Here is an 18,033-nt window from a genome sequence, read left to right on the forward strand (position 1 = left end):
CCCTCCATACCAGGCAACATCCTGGTGAACCTCCTCTGCACCCTCTCCAAGGCATCCACATCCTTCTGGTAATGTGGCGACCAGAACTGCACGCAGTATTCCAAATGTGGCCTAACCAAAGTCATATACAACTGTAACATGACCTGCCAACTCTTGTACTCAATACCCCATCCGATGAAGGCAAGCATGCTGTATGCCTTCTTGACCACTCTATCAACCTGCGTTGCCCCCCATACGACTTCACTTTTTCCATCAACCTGCCATGGGAAACCTTATCAAACGCCTTACTAAAGTCCATGTATACGACATCTACAGCCCTTCCCTCATCAATTAACTTTGTCACTTCCTCAAAGAATTCTATTAGGTTTGTAAGACATGACCTTCCCTGCACAAAACCATGCTGCCTATCACTGATAAGTCAATTTTCTTCCAGATGTGAATAGATCCTATCCCTCAGTATCTTCTCCAACAGTTTGCCTACCACTGACGTCAAGCTCACAGGTCTATAATTCCCTGGATTATCCCTGCTACCCTTCTTAAACAAAGGGACAACATTAGCAATTCTCCAGTCCTCCGGGACCTCACCCGTGCTCAAGGATGCTGCAAAGGCTGGGAACAGATGGAACCTATGAGGAAGAGAAGGAAAGTAGGAAGGAACTTAAGGAAGGAGACAGGAGGGCTAAAAGGGGTCACAAAAAGTCATTGGCAAATAGGGTTAAGGAAAATCCCAAGGCTTTTTATACGTATATTAGGAGCAAGAGGGTAGCCAGGGAAAGAGTTGGTCCACTCAAGGACAGGGAAGGAAATCAATGTGTGGAGCCGGGTGCAATGGGCGAGGTACTAAATGAGTACTTTGCATCCTTATTCACCAAAGAGAAGGACTTGGTGGATGATGAGTCTGGGGAAGTATGTGCAGATAATCTGAGTCACATTGAGATCAAAAGGGAGGAGGTGTTAGGCATCTTGAAAAACATTAAGATAGCTAAGCCCACAGTGCCTGATTGAATATTGAGGAAGGCAAGGAAGGAAATTGCTGGGGCCTTGACAGGAATCTTTGTATCCTCACAGGTGATGTGCCGAGGACTGGAGAATAGCTAATGTTGTTTCTTTGTTCAAGTAGGGTAGCAAGGATAATTGAGGAAATTCCAGGCTGGCGAGCCTTACGTCACTGGTGGGGAAATTATTGGAAAGGATTCTTTGAGACAGGATTTACTCCCATTTGGAAGCATGTGGACGTATTAGAAACTTAGAATTCCTACAGTGCAGAAAGAGACCATTCAGCCCACCGAGTCTGTACCAGACTCTGAAAGCCCACCCTACCTAGGAGCACGCTGAAGGGTGCTTTCCATTCAAGATAAATGGAAGTTCCTGAGATTTTTAAGCATAAAACAGTCATTGTAGTACTCCGTTACCAACACGCTAACATGATAAATAGCATCATAAGAATCAGGTAGGAAATATAATAACAAGGGATAGAGTCCGGATTTCACAGTGAACTGCAGTCTTAATTGTCTTCCACTGAGTTCACAAAAGCCAAGGCATTAGCAATAGCGAGAGGCAGCATGGGTTTGTGAAGGGGAGGTTGTGTCTCACTAAATTGATCGATTTGTTTGAGGAAGTGACAAAAATGATTCATGGAGGTAGGGCAGTGGATGCTGTCTACATGGACTTCAGTAAAGCCTTTGACAAGGCCCCTTATGGCAGGCTGGTACAGAACGTGAAGTCACATGGGATCAGAGATGAGCTGGCAAGATTGGTACAGAATGGCTCAGTCACAGAAGATAGAGGGTACCAGTGAAAGAATATTTTTCTGAATGAAGGTCTGTGACTAGTGGTGTTCCACATAGATCAGTATTAGGACCTTGTTGTTTGGAGTATGTATGAATGATTTGGAGGAAAATGTAATTGGTTTGATTAGTAAGTTTGCGGATGACACAAAGTTTGGTGGAATTATGATACCGATGAGGACTGTCAGAGGATACAGCAGGATATAGATTGGTTAGAGACTTGGGCGGAGAGACGCAGAATACGGACATTTGTGAGGAGATGCGTTTTGAAAGTTCTATTACAGGTGGGAAATATAGAGTAAATATAGAGTAAATGGAGAGTATTGACAGGCAGAAGGATCTGGGTGTACAGATACACAGGTCACTGAAAGTGGCAACGCAGGTGGAGAAGGTAGTCAAGAAGGCATACGGCATGCTTGCCTTCATCGGAAGGGGCATTGAGTGTAAATATTGGCAAGTCATGCTGCAGTTGTATAGAACCTTAGTTCGGCCGCGCTTGGAATATAGTGTTCAATTCTGGTTGCCACACTACCAGAAGGATGTGGAGACTTTGGAGAGGGTACAAAAGAGGTTTACCAGAATGCTTGATATGAAGGGCATTAGCTATGAGGAGAGGTTGGATAAACTCCATTTGTTCTTACTGGAACGGCGGAGGTTGAGGGTCGACCTGATAGAAGTCTACAAAATTATGAGCAGTGGAAACGTCCGATGGCGGCCATGGAGTGAGTGTTCACACATATGCCAGCTCCCACTTGAGGTGGCTTTTTCAATCCTTTACCTCGTTAGCAGCAAAATTGGGATGTTGAGGGAGACCCAGAAGCGGCTCAAGAAGGAAGTGGAAGATTTAGAGAACCGCTCCCGGAGGCAAAATTTGAGAATTTTGGGAATGCCAAAACAGGGCGGATGTTTTGGAGGATAAAGGTGTAGAGGTGGTGGAGCACGGTTATACACCACTGTTGGGGTCGGTGGTGGATTTGTGGGCCAGAAGTGAGTTTAGAAGGAAGGAGCTGCAAGAATAAGAAACTCTTCAAGCGACACAGGAAAAGATGGCGGAGTGTAAGGGGTCGGCCCTACCAGCCCAATGATTGACAGAGCTTTCTGAACGAGAAGTTCAGCCAGCAGAGGAGGGAGGCTCTGGAGGACCTGGCGAAGGTGGTAGACTCGCTGAAATCGGGGATCAACTATGTGGAGCTGAGGCTGGACACCAGAGCCAGGCAATCCAGAAAGTGGAGGAGACAGTGGGGGAGCACGAGGAGCAGCTTCCCTCGTTAGCTGCAAAATTGGGATGTTGAGGGAGACCCAGAAGCGGCTCAAGAAGGAAGTGGAAGATTTAGAGAACCGCTCCCGGAGGCAAAATTTGAGAATTTTGGGAATGCCAGAAGGCATTGAGGGAGTGAGCACAGGCTCTTATGTAGCCAAAATGCTGGAGCAGCTAATGGGGGAGTGGGCCTTCAACTGGCCCTGGAGGTCGATTGGACGCTGATTGGGAAGCCTCAGGTGAATGAGCCGCTGAGGACAATGAACGAAGGTTACATCGGTTCATGGACAAACAGAAGATCTTGCGGTGTGCCAGGCAGACGAGGAGATGTACCTGGTTGCCCTCTTTAAGAAGTGGGGGGTGAAGTTCAGGATGCTGTGCCGGGCCCTCCTTTGGGTGGCCCACAACAGCCGCGAGCATTATTTCAGAACACCGGAGGAGGCAATGGAGTTCTTGAGAGACAATGACCTGGCAGGATATGGAGTATATTGAACTTTGGAGGAAGTGTGAAGTGTGCCTTTTTGTTTATTGCTTTGTTTCTCTTTGGGTGATAGTCAGAGGAGAACCTTTCTTCTTTGAGGGTATGTTTTTTGGGGCATTCTTTGGGGGGATGCTGGAGGACCATGGAGGGTGAGTGCACCTTTTTTCTGATTGTTATTCTTTTTTGCACTATGGAAGCATGCGAACAGTGGGGAGGGGAAATCAGTGGGGGGTAGGATGTTTGGCATCATGGGCGGGGTTGCCAGGCTAGTTGGGCGGGCTAGTTCACAGGAGCGCAACGGGGGCGAACAGGTACTTAAGAGTGTTTGTTTTTAGAAAATGTTTTATTGAAGCATTTGTAATTTTCAGTAACAAATTCACATTTCTTTTTTTTAATAAACGTTTTATTGAGGTATTTCTTTGGCATTTCAACAGCAACAAAATCAACAATATACATAACAAGGAAATATAAATTGCCCTTAGTGTCCAAAAAAAAAAGGTTAGGAGGGATTAGATTACAGGGATAGGGTGGAAGTGAGGGCTTAAGTGGGTCAGTGCAGACTCGATGGGCCGAATGGCCTCCTTCTCCTCTGTATGTTCTATGTATCTATGTATGCCTTCAGCGCTTCCCAGACCACTGCTGTTGAGACCTCCCCCTTATCGTTTACCTGCAGGTAGTTCAGCATGCAATTCCTCACCCTCTCGCACACCGCTTTGGCCGCCAACAGCCCCACATCCAACCTCCATTGCGGGCGCTGCTTGCTATCCATACTGACCTGCAGGTCCACCCAGTGCGGAGCATGGTCCGAGATCGTAATCGCCGAATACCCCTTGTCCACCACCCCTGCCAACAGGGCCCAGCCCACAACAAAGAAATCTATCCGGGAGTACACCTTGTGTATGTGGGAGAAAAAAGAGAATTCCTTGGCCCTCGGCTGCCTAAATCTCCATGGATCCACCCCCGGAACCCCCCTCCCAATCTGCTCCGTAAACCCTTTCAGCTCCTTTGCCATTGCTGACACCTTGCCCGTTCTCCAGCATGACAGGTCCAGGCCTAGATCAATAACCGTGTTGAAATCCCCACTCATAATCAGCCTGTGCGAATCCAGGTCCGGAATCTTCCCCAGCATCCTCTTTATAAAATCCCCATCGTCCCAATTTGGCGCTTATACATTGACCAGCACTACCTTCATACCCTGCAGCTTGCCACTAACCATGATATGTCGACCTCCCACATCCGCGACTATCCTCCCCACCTCAAATGCCACCCATTTGTTAATCGGAATTGCAGCCCCTCTTGTTTTGAATCCAGCCCTGAGTGGAAAACCTGACTTACCCAACCTTTCCTCAACCTGACCTGATCCACTACTTTAAGAGGTGTCTCCTGCAGCATCACCACGTCCGCCTTCAGTCTCCTCAGGTGCACAAACACACGTGCCCTCTATACCGGCCAATTTAGCCCCCAGACATTCCAGGTGACCGGCCTAGTTGGGGGGCAAAGTCCCCCCCCCCCTCCCCCGCCGGTCAGCCATCCCCTTTCTTAGGCCCGTCTCTAGCCCATGCGCCGCACCTCCTCCAGCGCTCCCCGCGGCAGCCCCCATCCCCGACTCCCTCAGTGACCTTCCATCGAAGTCCCTCCCACGTCAGCAGAACCCATCCCCTCTAACCCCCGCAAACAACACTACTCTAAATCCCAACCCAGCTAATAAACTAAGCATATACACCCCCCCTCCCACTGTGCTTCCATGAGCTAGCTCACCCAGCTAGCTTGGTGGCCCCACCTCTGGCGACAAGAAGTCTCCCACCCATTGTTCCTCGCACCCCTCGCACTGCTCCTGCAAACAAATTTCCTCATCCAACAATCCCCAAACAAACACCCAGCAGCAAGAAAACCCAAAAAACCCAAAGCACCACCCACCGAAACCCAGACAGGCACATCTCCATCACACAAAAGTGCACATCAGTAAAAACACACAAGATAAACACAAAAGGAATATTGCCAACATCTACCCAGAAAAAACGAAACGGAAAATCGACCCCCCCCCCCGCCCCACTTTCCTTTTCCCCAAAACAGAGGTCCAAAAAAGACTGACACAAAACAATACGAGAAGGCATAATCAATTTAACAACAGAGAAAAAACACACCCCACCAAAAACACCAAGGGGGAGTAAAGAAAAACAAACAAGACCCCCCCAGAGAAAAACAGAAAAGGAAAAAGGGCCCAATATAGGCCAACATATTGTCACTGAGTCCAAAAGTTCTCAAATTCCCACCAGTCCTTTTCTTTTTGCAAAGTCCAGTGCCTCATCGGGTGACTCAAAATAATGATGTTGGTCTTCATGCGTAACCCACAGCGTCTGCCAGATACAGCAGACCAAACTTCACCTGCTTCTTAAAGAATATCGCCTTGACTTGGTTGAAGCCTGCCCTCTTCCTCGCCACCTCCACGCTCAGGTCCTGGTACGCCTGCAGGAAGTTATTATCCCACTTGCAACTCCGCGTGCACTTGGCCCACCAAAGAATGTATTCCTTGTCCAGGAACCTATGGAATCTCACCACCGTTGCCCTTGGAGGGTCCCCCGCCCATGGCTTCCTGGGAAGCGCCCTGTACGCCCTGTCCACCTCCAGCGGTCGGGGGGATGCCCCCTCCCCCAGCAGTTTTTCGAACATACCCGCCAAGTATGCTCCAGCATCTGCTCCCTCAGCTCCCTCCGGGAGCCCAACATTTCTTAGGTTCTGCCGGCAGGACCGTATCTCAGGGTCCTCCACCTTCTCCAGGAGCCTTTTCTGCTGTTCCCGAAGCACCCCCACCTCCAGCTCCACTGCTGTTTGGTGCTCCTCTTGTTCCAGCAGTGCCTTCTCCACCTTCTGAACCACCGGATCCTGGGCATCCACTCTGCTCTCTCGGCGGTCAATTGATTCTTTGATTGGGTCCATGCATTCCCATCTCCTGGTGAAGCCATCCTGAATGGCCTGCATCACTGGGCCTGTTGGTCGCTGCGCTGCTGCCCCAGGGGTCCGTTCCTCGACCATACTGTCTCCCATTGCAGCTTTAACACAGCTCATTACTGGCTTCTTGTTTCTGCCCTTTCGTGCACTTCTGATCCTTTTTTCCATAAGCCAATGCGAGGAAACAGTGCCCAGTTGCCTCAACCTACAAGTTTTCCGTTTAAAACCAGAAGAAAGTCTGGGGAAAGGTCCAAAAGTCCGACCAGAGCGTGAGCCACTAAATGTGCGACTTACTCTTCCTTAGCCGTCACCGGAGGTCCCCACATTAACATTTCTTAAACAACCGCGTGGGCCGACACACGCAAAAAAACCTGAAAAGCAATGTCCCGTACTGCCCACGCTCTATTTCCTTATTACCTGTATACTGAGTTCCCTGTCCTTATCTAACACTGCCATGCCTCCTATTTTCCCTCCCCCACTTGACTCCCGGATCATCCGATGCCCCAAATATTGCCAGTTACCCTCCCTTCCAGGACTTCTGACATAACGTCCGCAAATCCCAGCCAGAATCTCCTCAACTTCGGACATTCCCAGAACATATCTACATGGTTAGCTGGGCTACCCCCACACCGCCCACATCTGTCCTCCACCTCGTCAAAAAACCTGCTCATCCGGGCTACCGTCATGTGGGCCCTGTGGACCACTTTGAACTGGATCGGGCTAAGTCTGGCACAGGACGAGCATAAATTGACTCTCTTCAAGGCTTTTTCCCACTTTTCCATTTCCAGCTCCCTTCCCAGCTCCTCTTTCCACTTCCGCTTCACCTCCCTCAAACACGCCGTCATCCCAGTTTGGGGGCATATATATTTACCAACATCACTGTCATTCCCTCCAGTTTCACGCTAACCATAATAAATCTGCCTCCCGGGTCTGTCTCTATTTTCCCCACCTCAAACGCCACCCTTTCGTTAATCAGGATGGCCACCCCCCATTGTTTTAAAGTCCAATCCTGAATGGAACACCTGTCTGACCCATCCCTTTTCAGTCTGAATTGATCCCCCGGCTTCAATTGTGTCTCCTGTAACATGGCCACATCCACCTTTAACTGTCTCAAGTGTGCGAACACACGGGCCCTCTTGACCGGCCCATTCAGGCCACGAACATTCCACGTTACCAGTCTGGTTGGAAGGGCTCTTGCCCCACCCTGCCCTGTCGATCAGCGATGACCTTTCCTAGGCCAGCCCTTAGCCCATGGCCCACGCTTCCCCAGATCTGCCCCTCGGCAGCAGCCGCCATCTCGTCTCCATCTCCAGCCTCCTGGAAGTCTCCTACCCCTCCCTCTCCAGTCCCTCCCCCCATACCCTGTTACTTTTCAGCTCACCCCCCACTTCGCTCCCGTGAACGAGCCTTACCAGCTTGCCTAGCAGGTCGCGCCCCTGGCGCCGAGGATTCCACCAGCTGCTGGATCTTTACCCCCAACTCTTAACATAAGCTTTCAAAACAATAGCACCAAACACAGAAAGCAAACAAACCATCCACTTAAGGTCTGGGCTGAACGGCCCACCCCTTCCCCTTTGCAACATCTAATCAATCCCATCACCTTCAAATAAAGTCCCAAATAATGGATGTGAAAACAAACAAGATAAATGGAAAGACAGAAAATATTATGCATGCAATAACTCAGACAGATGTCTTTCCTTCCTAGAACATCTTAATTTGAGAACTTTTCTTCACCCCCCTCCATTTTTTTTATTTTTTTTACAACACAAAAAAAAGGAAGAAACTGTACCTTGGTACATACACTAAAAGGTCAAAGTTAGATAACTCATAGAAATCCTTCTCTTCCCGGTCATCGCAACTCAAGTTACAGTGCACCACAGAACATTTTGATTTAAATCGTTACCGACCAGTTTTTTAAAAAGTCCTGATGGGTTCCCCCAGGTTGTTGTCTTTCGTAAAGACTGCCACTTCTTCCAGCGAGCCAAAATATAGTTCCCGGTCCTCGTAGGTTACCCAAAGACAGGTCGGTTAGAGCAGTCCAAATGTTATTCCCTTTGCATACATGGCCGCTTTAACGTTATTAAAACGTGCCCTCCTCTGAGCAAGTTTTGCTCCTAAGTCTTTCACTCAGGATTGGTTTTGAAGATGTGGGGGATGTCGGTGCTGATAAATAAGCGGGTAATGTTTGAGGTGGGGATTATAGTAGCAGATTTGGGTGTGAAAGAGGGGTGCCAGTGATCTTGGTGAACGTTTATGCCCCAAATTGGGACGATGTTGAATTCATGAGGCGGGTGTTGGGGAAGATGCCGGACCTGGACTCGCACCGGCTGATTATGGGGGGAAATTTAATGCTGTTATCGAGCCGAGATTGGACCGGTCGAGTCCACTGTCAGGGAGTGTGTCGGCTGTGGCCAAGAAGCTGAAGGGGTTCATGGAGCGTATGTGGGGGGGGGGGCAGCGATTGTGGTCTCTGAACATGCGCCACATTGGGTGGGCTTGCAAGTGGACCGGGGAGCGGAGGGGTCAGTGCCTGAAGTGGAGATGAGACGTGAGGTTGCTAGCAGTTGAGGAGGTGTGTGAGCCAGTGAGGGTCACTATTTGGGGTATGTGGAGCTGAATGATAACGCCGCCATGTTATGGAAGGTGCTTAAGGCAGTGGTCGGGGAAAGTTTATATCGGATCCGGGTGCATAGGACGGAGCGGGCAGAGATGGCTACGCTGGTGGAGGAGCTGCTATGGGTAGGTAAGAGGTACTCGGAGGCGCCGGAGACAGGGTTGTGAAGGAGTGGCAGAAGCTCCAGATGGAGTTCGGGCTGGTATCTTCAAGGATGGCAGTGGGGCAGTTACGTAGGGCCAGGGAGGCAGTGTATGAATATTGGGAGAAAGTGAGCAGGATGCAAGTTCACCATCTTAGGAAGCAGGAGGCGGCGAGGGAGATCGTAAATGTGAATGTTGGGAGAGGAAGAGTGGTTTTGGATCCGGTAGGGGTGAATTGGATTTTTGAGGAATTCTATAAGACGTTGTATGAATCAGAGCCCCCGACTGGGGAAAAGGGAATGCGGTGATTTCTGGGCGGGTTGGAGTTCCACAAAGTGGAGGCGGACCTGATAGAAGGGGTGGGGGCACCCATTGGACTGGTGGAGATGATGGAGGGTATCGGGCTGATGCAGGCAGGGAAGGCCCCGGGCCCAGATGGGTTCCCGGGAAAATTTTACAAGAAGTTTTCGGGGGATCTGGGGTCCCTTCTGATGAAGGCATACAATGAAGTGAGTGAGATTGGGTAGCTTCCTCCTACGTTATCGCAGGCTTCAATATCCTTAATTTTGAAGAAGGATGAGGACCCGGAGCAGTGTGGGTCCTACCATCCGATATTGCTGCTCAATGTGGATGCCAAACTACTGGCAAAGATGTTGGCCTCGCGGATTGAGGACTGTGTGCTAGGTGATAGGGGAAGACTTGACGGGGTTTGTAAAGGGGAGGCATCTGTCACCGAACATTAGGCGTTTATTGAATGTGATTGGGTCTGGTTGCTGTATTGGGCGCCAGTAGCAAGTGTGTGGGCGAATTGGGTGAGTTTGGGGTATTTCAGACGACATCATGGGCAAGACGGGATGCCTACTCTCTCCATTGCTTTTTGCTTCGCCGATGGAGCCACTGGCAATGGTGCTTGGAGCGTCAAGGAGCTGCAATGGGATAATGCGGGGGGGGTGGACCATTAGGGTCTCGCTCTACACCGACGATCTGATGCTTTATATATCGGATCCACTGGGACGTATTGGGGGGGATCGTGAACATTTTTGAGGAATTCAACCGGTTTTCCGGATATAAGTTGGGATAGAGTGAGGTCTTTCCGATCAAGACAAGGGGGCAGTGGAGGAGGTTGGGCGAGCTGCTGTTTAAATTGGTGGGGACATGCTTTAGATTCTTGAGCATCCAGGTGGCGCGGGGATGAGAACAACTACATAAATTGAATTTGATGCGGTTGGTGGAGCAGATGCAAGGGGACTTTATGAGATGGAACGTGCTCCCATTGTTGCTGGCGGGGTAGGTGCAAATCGTGAAAATGACAGAACTCCCGAGGTTCTTATTTGTTTTCCAGAACTTTCCGATCTTTATTTCAAAGACGTTTTTCATGAAAATTAATGGTCTGATTTTGTGGTATGTGTGGGCAGGAAAATCCCCACATGTAAAGAAAGAAAGAAGGAGCTGTTGGAATGGGAACACGGTGTTTGTAAAAGGAAGGTTTCTGTCATCGAACGTTAGGTGTGGGGGGAGGGTTGTGGGGGTGGGCTTGCCTTGCCTAAGAGAATGAACTATTACTTGATAGCGAATATAGACATGGGTAGGAAGTAGGTAGTGGGGGAGAGGTCGGCATGGGACCAGATGGAGGCAGCCTCCTGTAAGGACACAAACTTTGGGGCACTGTTGACGGAGCCTCTGCCGTTCTTGCCGGCCAAGTGATCCGCGAGCCCGGAGGTGGTGGCGGCCCTGAGGTTCTCGGGACTGTGATGGCAATATCTGAATTTGGAGGGTGCCTCGGTCAAGGATATGTTGAAAGCAGGAGTTGGTGAGAGTAGGATATTGGATATTTATGAGGAGTTAATGGACTGGGAGGGAGCCCCAATCGGAGTAGTTAAATAGAAGTGGGAGGAGGAGCTAGGGAGGGGAATGGAGGTTGGGTTGTGGGAAGAGGCTTTGAGGAGAGTAAATACATCCTTTTTTTGTGCTGGGCTTAGCCTTATTCAATTCAAAGTAGTTGATAGGGTGCATATGATGGTGGCCAGAATGAGCAGGTTCTTTGAGGGGTGGAGGGGGGTGTGTGGGGAGGCCCGCGAACCATGTTCACATATTTTGAGCATGCCTGAAGCTGAAGGGGTTTTGGCAATGGTTTTCACACGTAATGTCCGAAGTGCTGAAGGTGAACTTTGCCCCAAGTCCAGAATATTCGGAGTGTCGGAAGACGATGCAGTCCAGGGGGCGAGAGAGGCTGACATTTTGGCCTTTGCCTCCCTAATTGCCCAGAGACGGATTTTTTTGGAGTGGAGGGACTCGGGGTGGCCGAAGCTGGGAGTGTGGGTGAGCGAGTTCGCGGAATTCTTTAGGCTGGAAAAAAGCATGTTTGCCTTGAGAGGTTCATGGATGGCTTTGCCCGGAAATGGAAACCATTTATGGGCAGTGGATAAAGGGGCCGAAAATGGGTAATGCAGGGTGGGTGGAGGGGAATGACATAAAGGGTGGGGCGATGGGGTGTTATTTATTTGTTATAAGATTTCCTGTCTGTTCTCTTTTTGGTTTTGGTTGTGTTCAATGTATGCACATAAATGCTTTAATAAAAATATATCTTTTTTAAATTATGAGTGACAAGGACAGAGTGGATAATCAGAAACTTTTTCGCGTGGAAGAGTCAATTACTAGGGAACATAGGTTTAAGGTGTGTGGGGGGGCAAAGTTTAGAGGAGATGTGCGGGGGGGGGGGGGGGGCGCAAAGTTTAGAGAAGTGTGAGGGAGGTTTTTTTACACAAAGGGTTGTGGATGCCTGGAACATGCTGCTGGAGGAGGTGGTGGAAGCTCTAAATAAGAGTCATATTCAACTTAAAACATTATCTTTGTTTCCCACTGCCATTGCCAGACCTGCAATGTGTTTCCAACACTTCCAGTTTTTACTTCAGATTTCCAGTACACATAGTATTTTGCTTTTGTTCTTGTACTACCTGCCTGGTCCTCCTTTTTCCTGTGCGGCAATCACCCATTTCTTTTTCATCTGCATACCCTTAAACTGTGGGCTGACCACATCTAGAATTGTACGATGCATGTAATTGTCAGTGGGTGTATCACAGTGATGCCAGCTGCCTCTAAAACCCCAACATCAGAGCTTCTGCTCCTCCAGCGCACTTCCTGCACGTGCGGTTGACTTGGACATGAGAAGCATTCTAGGATTCCCAAATATTACAGGATGCACATTCTAAGAACATGAGGATCCCAGCCACTAATCTATTTATTAGACTCACTAATCTTAACAGATATATTATTAAAACAAATACTCACCGGTCAACCGACTCCTTTGTCCGACAATACATATTTTTACATTGTTCCTTGACGCTCATGATCACTCTGCTCTGTTGCTCTGTTGTCGAGCTCCCTGAGCTTCCCTAAAATACTGTGGACAGTGAATGTTGGCAAACTGAGTAACCATGAGGAAATGAAAAGCCAGCACAGATTTGTTAAAGATAAGTCATGTTTAAGTAAATTGTTTTGAGTTTTCTGATGAGGTAACAGAAGATTGTTGAGGTTATATGGTTGATGTGGTGTATTTGGACTTCCAATAGGTGTTTGACAAAGTTCCCCATAATGGGCTTGACAGCAAAGTTGAAACTCTTGAAAACGAGGAACAGTGGCAGTATGATACAAAGTTGATTATTGACAGGAAACATAAAGTAGTCATGAACAGTTTTTTTTTCAATCTGGGGCAATTGCAGTTCCAAGTGATCGATACTAGGATCATGAAGAAACAGTGCAGAAAAGATTACCAAGAATGGTTTACAAAGATAAGGTTACATGGATAGGCATGGAGACGCTGGGGTTATTTTCCTTTGAGAAAAGCAGATTTAAAAAATATTTCATAGAGCTATTCAAAATCAAGAGGTGCCTGGACAAAATACACAGAGAAATTTTCCCGTTGGCAGAAGGATTGAGCAGTAGAGGACACTGCTCAAAGGGGATTGACAAAAGATGCAGCCGCGACATGAGAAAATATTTTTACGCAGTGAGTGGCTAAGATGTGGAATGCAGATTTAATGTGGCTGAAGAGAAACAGTTTCAGGGTTACATGCAAACCGTGGACAATTAAGACTGGTTGAGCTGCTCTTGCCGAGACCGAACACAGACAGAATGGAATGAAGGGCCACTTTCTATGCTATAACCATTCAATAATTCTATGATTAGTAAAATGTTACCACCACAAAATGTTATATCTTTGCTCATTAGTCAAATGGCTACTGGCTGGAATGCTCCAGTCGTGCAATTCAATTTTCCCATCAGCAGTTCATCCCCACCAGCGGGTTTCACGGCAGCATGAGGTGTTTAAAATGGGAAATAGAATCTCGCCACAAGCGAAATGTGCATGGCCGAGAAACATGGGGCTGGCGGAATGGAGAATTCCGCCCACTGTCTTTATACTCGTCACACTTTAAACCTTAGAAATCAATATTGGTGATGTGAGTAGGTAAATACTCACAAAAGTTTCTGTTTTAATGCCAGTAGCAAACAGTTAATTTAAATAAATTAATGCCTCACTAAACTAACAGGTGTGTCACACAAATGTGCTAAGTGCTTTTCAACTTGCTTTGGCAACAGTTACATGTAGGCCATTATATCTAATCATGTTGAATCTTTTTACTTTCCTCTCATTACTGTTGTCATTGTAGAATCATTTTTTAGAATTTAAAACTTAAAAAATGATTAGGACTGATCAAGAATTTAATTGTGAAATTTAGACTATCAGAAAATGGCAAAGAAACCTAAAATTAATGCATGATTCTGACTTTATTGGTGAGATTAAACAGATGGAGTTTAATCCTAATGTTCTCTGTAATATCTTGCCCTTTCAATAATTTTAATTGATGGATGTTTTTCCTGTAGCTCCCCATGAGATGTGTAGGGATGACTACATCATGGCAATGACCTGGAAGAGGACTGCAGCTGGGGGGCTGGTTTATAACAAGTGCCCTCCAAATGCAACAGGTTTGTTTGTTAAGCGTATCTTCACACCCATACTGCTTTATACACTTTGGGGAGTAGTGGGGGAAGTGGTGGAAGGATTTCCGAGCTGATTATAAGCCCGTTGAACCGCGTTGAATGCTCTTTCCATGCTCAACAGGTCCTTGTATTGAACTTAGAACCTGAGTTTCTGGTTCAGTGCTACCACTGTGCCACAAGGCCTCCACAATGTAACAGTAACAAGAGAACAATAATATCACTTGCTTTGCAAGGAAATACCTCAACAGTTTTTAGTTCACTTCTTGTACATAAATCAATGTCCCATGACAGTAATTCAGTTGATACACATTCACGTTTTAGTAATCTGAAAAAGGGGCTGTTGCAAATTCAGGTTGACCGTTATTCCAAGAGCAATTACATGACAACAAAGGTCTGTTGGTTAATGAATTGGGGTAAGTGTTAAAATCAGATATCTCTGTTTTTACTGAGCAAACTGATAATTTAACTTGCTAATGAATCATCATTTCCTCTTGTGATTTTAACCCTGTTTCTGCATATAAATATAACTTTATTATATTGTAATGCAGCATATTTTTATTGAATGCATTTGAGTTCCAAGGCCAATTGGTGAAAAGTACTTCAAGTGAGAAGCAATCGATCAGTATGGATAATTGTTGCTCTTCAAAATAACAATATACAGCCTCAACAAAAATAGCAATTTATATTTGTAGAAGCATCATTAAATTAACTATCCTTAAGTACTTCACAGAAACAGAAGGAAATGAATGGTGAGTTAAAGGAGTGGGTTTTAAGAAAGACCGTAAAGCTGAGGTGAAAGAGGAACAAACTGCTCAACTCATTTTATCTCACAAATTTTCCAATGGAGAGGGGGAGGATGATGAAAATGCCAGCACCGGACCAACCAATCACATTGCTGCTCAGAATACTAGGGATGTTCCAATAGCTTGAAGGCTGAGTTAGTTAGCCATTCACAATGGATTAAAGTAACTATTATATTCTCCAATGTTTTTTTTTCTTATAAATTTAGAGTACCCAATTCATTTTTTCCAATCGAGGGGCAATTTAGCGTGGCCAGTCCAACCATACTGCACATCTTTGAGTTGTGGGGGCGAAACTTGCGCAATCACAGGGAGAATGTGTAAACTCCACACGGACAGTGACCCAGAGCCGGGATCGAATCTGGGCCCTCGGCTGCGGGAGGCAACAATGCTAACCACTGTGCCACCGTCCTGCCCAAACTTCACCTTCTCGAGAGTCAGAAATGTAAGTAGATCCCCCGTCAAGCCGAGACACTGGACAGAGAAGCTGACCTCCACCCCAACAGGACCCACCTCCAGGCAGTCAGTGAGGCGAAGGCTAAAACATTTGTCCCGCCTGCAACTCGGGCCGGTCCGACACCCCGAAAATGGCTTCTAAGGACCCTGGTTCCAAGTTCACGAGTACAACCCCCGAGATGACCCTGAAAAATCTCCCTGCAAGAATTGCCTCATTTTCACCCTTTCCCTTGTGAGGTGTGCCCTATACACAACCTTCAGCTGTATTAGCCCTAACCTCGTGCATGAAGTTGAGGCGTTCGCCCTCAGGAGCACCTTAGACCACAAACTGTCTTCCATGGACTCCACCAACTCTTCCTCCCCCACCGGGGAACCACCCAGGGCCACGCTCAAGGCAGCTCACAGTGAGGGCAGTGTCAGCCAGCAGTGTCCTTGGCAGCAGGGACGGGCGCCAGGACCAGGGGCACCGACGGGGCCAGATACCGATGGGGCAGAGGTGGGGGGTGGGGGGGGGAACATGTGTGGGCAGTGCCTGCAGTGCCAACCTGGGCCACCATGTAGCCCATGGTACCAGTTTGGCACGGGAATATGAGCCATGCAAACATGTTGGCCTTTCACCCCCTGCAGACAATGTTATTCGGACACCAACGCGTGATGCTGGCCACTGTAGTGACGGCCACAGCCCTGTGAGATACCCTGCAACCATGTGAGCGGGGGCCAGAGAGGAGGGGATAGCTGGAGCAAAGGAACGGGCTGCAGAGGTGCAGGTGGCGGCCACACATGCTGGAGGGCCGGCTGCCCAATAGGCCGAGGAGGAGGAAGAGGTGTCATGTAGGCGCCGCATGAGGCCCCGCGTGTACCATAGAATTTACAGTGCAAATGGAGGCCATTCAGCCCATCGAGTCTGCACCGGCTCTTTGAAAGAGCACCCTACCAAAGCCCACACCTCCACCCTATCCCCATAAACATGTAACCACACCCAACACTAAGGGCAATTTTGAACACGAAGGGCAATTTAGCATGGCCAATGCACCTAATCTGCACATCTTTGGATTGTGGGAGGAAACCGGAGCTCCCGGAGGAAACCCACGCATTCACGGGGAGAACGTGCAGACTCCGCACAGACAGTGACCCAAGCCGGGAATTGAACCTGGGACCCTGGAGCTGTGAAGCAATTGTGCGAACCACCATGCTACCGTGCTGCCCCAACACTGGCACCGTGCTCTACCGGCACCGCATGTCAATCGAGGACCTGCCAAACCGGGCACGCCGACGGAGACTGCGGATAAGCAGAGGGACTGTGCGACACTTCTGCCAGATGATGGCACACCTGGCACTGCGGGGGTTTGGGGAGGACACCCGCTTCTGGTGACTGTCAAGGTGACGATTGCCCTGAACCTTTATGTCACGGGGTCATTCCAGTCACCGATTGGGGACTTGTCGGGATCTCACAGATCTCGGCACACAGCTGCATCCATGCCACCTCGGATGCCCTCTATGCACAGGCGGACCAGTACATACAGTTCCATGTGGACCGTGCCCACCAGGATGCCTGGGCAGCGGGGTTCGCTGCTGTCGCCGGGATGCCTCGGGTCCAGGGAGTGATCGACAGGATGCATATCGTCATAAGGGCACTGGCAGATAACAGGCCACTGTACATCCACAAATAGGGGTTTCACTCCATGAACATACAGCTGGTCTGCAATTAACAGCTGTGCATCATGCGCTTCTGCGCCCGATACCCGGGCAGCGTGCACGACTTATTCATCTTGGCACACTCGGTGATCCCCGGCTGCGGGGTTGGCTGCTTGGCCGCTGCGGTCGTGGCGGATGACGCCTAATTGGAGGCCACAGACCGACGCAGAGAGTCGATACAATGACGCCCTTACCGCGATTAGGGATGTGGTCAAGCGGTGCTTCGGCATCCTCAAGGTGCGCTTCAGGTGCCTGAATCATTCTGGAGGGGCCCGCCAATATAAGGCTGTGAGGGTCGTCCGCATCGTGGTGGCCTGCTGCATTCTCCAAAATATTGCACAGCAGAGGGCGATGTGCTGTAACAGGAGGATGTGGAGGAAGGGCAGGCTTTGTCCGACGAGGAGGATGCGGGGGAGGGGGATGATCAGTCGGACATGGGGCCCAGGTAGGTACGGGAGACCGCACAACACCATCGCCAGGGCCAGTGCGCATGGGTCTCCCTCATTGTGACACGGTTCGCCGTCTGGGGGGGTGCTGGTGAGGGACACGGACACCACATCCCAGACGCACACCCACTCAACTGCCACACCACCAAACCGCTCGCATGCACAGCCCCTCCATGATACATACCTGTGGCGCAATAAGCTGGGGGCCCTGGGTTTGCATTAACAGCAGGTCTGTTCCATGGGATGGAGGATGATGACAACCCTCTCTGCGATGAGTTCCAGTACTCCACATCGCATGACAGGGGGGAGGACTGTCCACCGATGGGGCCTGCACTGGTTGCCCATCACCCACTCCCACTGGCCAGCACTGACTCCCCCCCCCATCAGTCAGAGCACCGAGGCAGGT

At 49.0% G+C, this 18,033-nt stretch overlaps 1 protein-coding gene across 11 annotated transcripts in view; it reads left to right on the forward strand.

Moving 5' to 3' along the window:
- Positions 1 to 18,033, forward strand: part of adgrb2 (adhesion G protein-coupled receptor B2) — a 1,298,770-nt gene that overhangs the window by 512,631 nt on the left and 768,106 nt on the right. For 10 of the 11 annotated variants that reach the window (XM_038801790.1, XM_038801818.1, XM_038801834.1 and 7 more), the window contains one exon: positions 14,114 to 14,215. The exons of the other annotated variant lie outside the window; for it this stretch is intronic. In XM_038801790.1, the coding sequence (XP_038657718.1) occupies positions 14,114 to 14,215 (102 nt within the window). The remainder of the gene's footprint in view (positions 1 to 14,113; positions 14,216 to 18,033) is intronic. 11 annotated transcript variants of the gene reach the window in all.

Source organism: Scyliorhinus canicula, chromosome 1 (assembly GCF_902713615.1).
Source record: "Scyliorhinus canicula chromosome 1, sScyCan1.1, whole genome shotgun sequence".
Classification (NCBI taxonomy): domain Eukaryota; kingdom Metazoa; phylum Chordata; class Chondrichthyes; order Carcharhiniformes; family Scyliorhinidae; genus Scyliorhinus; species Scyliorhinus canicula.